The sequence below is a fragment of the Amphimedon queenslandica genome, unplaced genomic scaffold (assembly GCF_000090795.2).
Source record: "Amphimedon queenslandica unplaced genomic scaffold, v1.1 AMPQUscaffold_12219, whole genome shotgun sequence".
Classification (NCBI taxonomy): Eukaryota; Metazoa; Porifera; class Demospongiae; order Haplosclerida; family Niphatidae; genus Amphimedon; species Amphimedon queenslandica.
The window spans coordinates 6,396-9,877 of NW_003547542.1; the positions used below are offsets into that span (position 1 = coordinate 6,396).

Below are 3,482 nucleotides of genomic sequence, written 5' to 3' on the forward strand. Positions count from 1 at the left end.
TGTAGAGAAGAATCGAGTGCGAGACCGAATCGAATGCCTTCTTAAAGTCAAAATAGACCATGTCAGTAGGCAAACCACGATCACAATGACTCATTATCTTGTCAAAAGAGAGCAGCAACTGGGATACTGAGGAACGGTTAGCCAAAAAGCCAAATTGACTATGACTGAGAGAGGATCGAACAAACATGATTACTTTTTTGTATACAATTGATTCCAGGACCTTGGATAGAATGCTCAGAAGAGATATTGGCCTATAGTTCTCAACATCACTAGGATCACCGGACTTAAAGATTGGAACAATCTTATGGATCTTCCACTCATCAGGAAGGCAGCCGTACTGTAAGCACTCTCTAAAAACAACAGTAACTGGAGCAGAAAGGGACCCAGCACACATCTTCAAAAATTTGCCACTAATACAGTCAAGCCCAACAGCCTTAGAACAGTCTAGTTTAGACAAAGCCTCAAATACATCAGAGGTAGTAACTTCAATAGATGACAATTGAGCAGAAGGGGTAGGCATATGGTCAAGAGAGGGGAGTGTAAAATGACTCTGAGTAAAAACAGAGTTAATAAAAGAATTGAATAAATTGACCTTAACTGAGATGTCTGAAGTAGAGCAATTTTTATGATGTATGACTACAGGAATATTAGAAGAGGCAGAAAGATGCCTCACATAATTATACACAACCCTGGGATTCACTCGAAAATCAATTACTAAAGTGGACTCATAGATCTGTTTTGCTTCTGGTATAAGAATAGCTAGTGAATGTTCAATAGCCAGCAAGCGCTGAGTAATAGTGGATGTATTAGAGCCTCGTCTCAGCCTCCTCCTGAGAGTTCTAGCACACTTTAACTGATGAATTATATTTGGGGTGAACCACACAGGATAAGATCTTTTGACAATACTACGAGAAGGAATGAAGAGATTACACGCCTCCACAATAGCCCCCTGCAGTGTAGACCACATAGAGTTAATGTCTCCATATTTAAACTGGGACATGAAATCAGTGCACTCTAAGAATGAGTATAGACCATCCACATCAGCTTTAGAGTAGAGAAGAACTCTACCATTGGGTTTAGGTGACCGAACATGCGACTGGCTACACCCTCTAATAAAAATAGATAGGAGAAAGTGATCAGAGTATGAAGAGCAAGAGAGAGAATCAACTGAAACATCACTAAGAAACTCTGGGGAATCGGTAAAAACTAAGTCCAGCGTATTACTATGAACATGAGTTGGACACAAAACTAACTGTTTTAGATTAAGAGAAAAAACAAGGTCACAAAGTGAGTTAGAAAAGGGAGTAGTAGCAGATAATGATAACCAATTAATATCAGGGGAGTTGAAGTCACCTGTAATTATGACACGGTGACCACCTGAGACAACAGAGGAAATTGATGATAACACAAGGTTGCGATAGGTATCACAACTGTTAGGTGCAATGTATATACAAGAAACAACCAAGTTCAAATCAATCAGTTCAACAGAAACCATCTCCACATCGACTTGATTAGGAATAAGTTGGGAAGGAATTGTATCAGCCACAGCAACAACCACGCCCCCCCCCACGGGATCCTCTGTCACATCTGTAAATAGTATACCCATATGGCAGGATTTCATTATCATAAACAAATTTAGACAACCATGACTCAGTAATACAAAAAATACCATAGGATTTTGAGTAGACCAACGATTGCAAAAAGGACAACTTACGATTAAGGCTACGGGCATTCCAGAGGCCCATGAGGATGGGCGTGGGCGAAGCTACTGGAAAGACGGAGGGGTGACAGTAGGTGGGGAAGGAGTAACAGGAGGTGATACACGAGAAGGAGGTAAAGTAGATGATACCGTAGCAGAATCAGTCGTGTTAGACGTGTCAGAGTCACCAGGAGCAAGAGCCCGTACAAATGAGTTATTGTTTACCTCCCCATAGAGAGAGTCTCGTAGAAAAATCTTATTACCACGAATCTTGATGTCACCAGCATTGTTACCAGACGTCATTAAGGTTCTACGCTCCCTAAGCAACAGGGAACGAGCAGTCTTTTGAGAAGGAGAGAGATCTGGTCTGATAGAAATATTGGGAGAATCGGCCAATTTTGACTTATTGCGGAGAACAACAGTAGCATCCCAGGAACGAAAAAATTTCACGAGGATTGGTCTAGATTGATCAGGACGGTACCTTCCTAAACGGAAAAGATCTTTGACAGACTGGGAATTAACTGACGGAGAAACAGTAGACAGGATGGAGGCAACAGTTTCTTGATCTTTAAGAAACCGATCAACTCTTGTTGTACCTTGTGGACATTCCGGTAAACCTGTAATGACTAGATTTCCCCTACGACTACCATCGTGATTGACAGTGTGATTCGATACTGGTCTGGATGGTGTTTCAGAAGTATTTGTCTGAGTCTGGCTGGTGTCTGGAGAAGAGTCAACTCTAGATGATAGGAGCCTCAGTTGGTCATTAATACTTTCAATCTCGGAGGAGATAGATGATGTAGATGTGGTAGAAAAAGATGATTCAATTGATTCAATCTTGTTTCGAAGAAATGCAACCTCAGAACGCAATTCACTAAGATTAGTCACAAGAAGTCTTACACAGAATGGACATATATACGGATAGGTTGAGGCACATGAGGGCGAAAGACCAATACACTGCACATGTGACCAACACGAACATGACTCACACTCGACCATATGCCCTGAGTCAATAGGTGAACCACATACACAGTTCACAGTACTATGAGACCCAGATTGGGCACCTGAGACACCAGAAGAACCACTATCTTTCCCTTTTGATGTACTGGTTTGTTTATTACCAGTAGCTGTAGTACCCGACTTTGACTTCAGCTTGGGTGGCATACTGCAGAGCTGACTGGCAGTGAGGACACGTGATTCCAAGAAGTAACGATTTGGCTACAGGAGAGGGGACGGAGAACACAAATGAATAGCAGGGATAAATACCTGATTATGTGGCCGGCTAGAAATTAACTAAACCGGCACAAAGACAAAGGAAGAGAAGGCTTAAACAGAGCCTAAAAACAGGTAGCCATCTTGATCACGTGTGGTCCTCTATTATCTTTAAAACTTCTCTGGTTACTTTTGAAGGTCTTCCAGATCCTATATTGTCAAAATAAAGAGGAGAGTAGTGGAATTAATACTGACAAACCTGGCCTTCGAGTGATTGAACCAGTTTCCATGTATTTCTTAATCAGTTTGCTCACACCTGAGACTTTGACATCCAGTCCCTCTTCTCTCATGAGCTGGACAATACTTGTAGATTTGTACCCAAGTGCTACAGTAAAATTAGTCGTGAATACTTACTCAAAAACTTACAAAAGGAATGAAAGTCCTCAGTTGTTTGTATGTGCTGTACACCATTGTCACTAGTCCACCAGATAAATGCGCGTTTTTGCAATTTGAAAGTATGGGGTTAATGTAAGCTTTACATGTACATAAAATATCATTATTTTTTACAATT

The 3,482-nt window shown here is 41.1% G+C and overlaps 1 protein-coding gene across 1 annotated transcript; it reads right to left on the reverse strand.

Moving 5' to 3' along the window:
- Positions 1-1,746: 1,746 nt before the first annotated feature.
- Positions 1,747-2,904, reverse strand: LOC109588237 (SET domain-containing protein 3-like). Its single transcript, XM_020004416.1, has one exon. The coding sequence runs from the start codon at positions 2,861-2,863 to the stop codon at positions 1,766-1,768; it is 1,098 nt and encodes a 365-aa protein (XP_019859975.1). The 5' UTR covers positions 2,864-2,904; the 3' UTR covers positions 1,747-1,765.
- Between the last annotated feature and the right edge of the window lie 578 nt (positions 2,905-3,482).